Source organism: Atta colombica, unplaced genomic scaffold, assembly GCF_001594045.1.
Source record: "Atta colombica isolate Treedump-2 unplaced genomic scaffold, Acol1.0 scaffold151, whole genome shotgun sequence".
Classification (NCBI taxonomy): Eukaryota; Metazoa; Arthropoda; class Insecta; order Hymenoptera; family Formicidae; genus Atta; species Atta colombica.
The window spans coordinates 152,396-154,751 of record NW_017259241.1 but is presented as its reverse complement, the minus strand read 5'-3'; the positions used below and the strand labels follow the sequence as shown (position 1 = coordinate 154,751).

General features: G+C 31.4%; 1 protein-coding gene across 2 annotated transcripts in view; it reads left to right on the top strand.

Annotated features, from left to right (window-relative positions):
* The window catches only part of LOC108685361 (ATP-citrate synthase), a 52,042-nt gene extending 50,053 nt beyond the window's left edge, over positions 1-1,989 (top strand). For both annotated transcript variants that reach the window (XM_018190115.1, XM_018190114.1), the window contains exons 9-11: positions 914-1,219; positions 1,292-1,709; positions 1,813-1,989. In XM_018190115.1, coding sequence (XP_018045604.1) covers positions 914-1,219; positions 1,292-1,709; positions 1,813-1,904 — 816 coding nt within the window. In that variant the 3' untranslated portion in view covers positions 1,905-1,989. The remainder of the gene's footprint in view (positions 1-913; positions 1,220-1,291; positions 1,710-1,812) is intronic.
* Positions 1,990-2,356: the final 367 nt, after the last annotated feature.

Sequence of the window (2,356 nt, the reverse complement as noted above, 5' to 3'; positions counted from 1 at the left end):
TATATATATATATAGAGAGAGAGAGAGAGAGAGAGAGAGAGAGACCCTGTGTGTGTGCGTGCGTGCGTGCGCGCGCGCGTATGTGTGTGTCAAATCACCCGTACACTCCTTTTATTTCGGAAACAGAGCATTTTAGAAAAAACGTTTCAGATAAAAGTTGTGGAGTTCTAAATGATCTATCTAGTAATCTGATCTTGGGTAGTCACCAAGGTCAGAGCAATGTCACTTTGAATTTTTTAAATGAAACCCTCTATTTTTCATATTCTTGTAGTACATCTTGAGAAAACACTATAATAAACACTACAATAATATTTCAAAACACTATAATAAAGTAATTTTTCATGAAGTACTTTTCAAGTTATAAGGTTTGAAAGTTACCGCCGGTATTAGCATTACGCAAGATGTCCAACCGACGGCTGAATCCTCTTGAATGTCATTTAGAATTATGTCTTGAATAACATTTGTTAAGATCAAGATTATTGGTGATTGTTTCTCTTATTTTCATTTTTGCACTGAAAATTCATTTTTATGTATTTTATTTTAAAAAGTTTTCGACACCAGTTATTAGATTTTGAAAACAAAAAGGTGTTCCATTTTAAAAAATCAATGTAACCTTGATCTAACTTGAATGGCGACGCCACTCAAGGTCAAATTGATAGATCAGTAAATAGATCTTTTTGAACCCTACAACTTTTTTCTATAAAATTTATATTTTCCGAGATTATTCAGGTGTCCCCTTTTTGAGACATCTTGTGTATATACACATATACATTCATATACATATGTCTATAAGAATATAGAGCAAAACGAGCATTGAGTTAATTTTGCATATGTAGTAGTTATTTATTAACCTAATTGAATAGATCATTATGTAGAAAATGTTGTATTATTATAATATTTATATTATAAACAGGAACTTGGTTTAATACGTAAACCTGCATCATTTATGACATCAATTTGTGATGAACGTGGACAGGAATTATTATATGCTGGTATGCCTGTAACCGAAGTTCTAAAACAAAATGTGGGTATCGGCGGCGTTGTTTCACTTTTATGGTTTCAACGCTGTTTACCTCCAACCTATTGTAAGTTTCTTGAAATGTCGCTGATGCTCACAGCTGATCATGGTCCAGCTGTTTCTGGAGCTCACAATACTATTGTTTGCGCACGTGCCGGGAAAGACCTGGTTAGCAGTCTCGTTTCAGGACTTCTAACAATTGTAAGCGAAAATTAAATTCTAATAAAATAATAATATGACTTTTCAATACTTCAACAATACATTAATTTACAGGGAGATCGTTTCGGTGGTGCTTTAGATGGTGCAGCTCGTATGTTTTCTGAAGCGTATGACACTGGTTTACATCCACAAGAATTTGTAAATAATACACGTAAAAAAGGAGAACTGATCATGGGTATTGGCCATCGTGTTAAGTCAATTAACAATCCAGACATGCGTGTAAAACTTATCAAGGAATTTGTGTTAGAGAATTTTCCGGCAAGACCTTTAGTCGAATATGCTTTAGAAGTTGAAAAAATAACAACTAGTAAAAAGCCTAATTTAATTCTTAATGTGGATGGTATTATTGCTTGCTCCTTTGTTGATATGTTGCGCAACAGTGGCAGTTTTACTAGAGAAGAGGCGCAAGAATATATTGAAATAGGTGCCATAAATAGTTTGTTCGTTCTTGGTCGAAGTATAGGATTTATTGGTATGTGGTTATATATATAAAATTATGTACATTTGCATGCATTAATATTACATAAAGAAATATTATGGATATTATCATTCGCTAACGAACTTTTTTCTTTTAGGTCATTACATGGATCAAAAAAGATTAAAGCAAGGTCTTTATCGTCATCCTTGGGATGATATTTCTTATGTACTACCTGAGCAATATAATTGAATTGTTAGATAATGATACAGTATGTAACACTTAGTATGTATCTCATCGTTAATCATTCAGTTCAAAAACCATCTTAAAAATAAATATGCGATATAAAAAATTAATTGTTTATCATTGATAAATTACACTGTTCGATGAAGAATTATTTTTTTCGAACACCGGAATGGATTAGTAATTTTTTAGCTTTTTTGGATACTGAATACGATTCCGTTTCCCAAATTAGTCTATTGCGTATTTTTGATAAATTTATAATTAAAAGGTGCTTATTCTGTAACTTTTAACAACCGTAACGCTACAATAAAAATCAGAATTATGGTTATATTATAGAGTTTATATTAAACAACCTCTTATAAATTTTATTTCTAAAAAAGGCCATTTTCAAGTATTTTGTCATATTATAATTACAATATGTGACGTGCAAAAGTTTTATTGCAAAAAAAATTAATTACGTT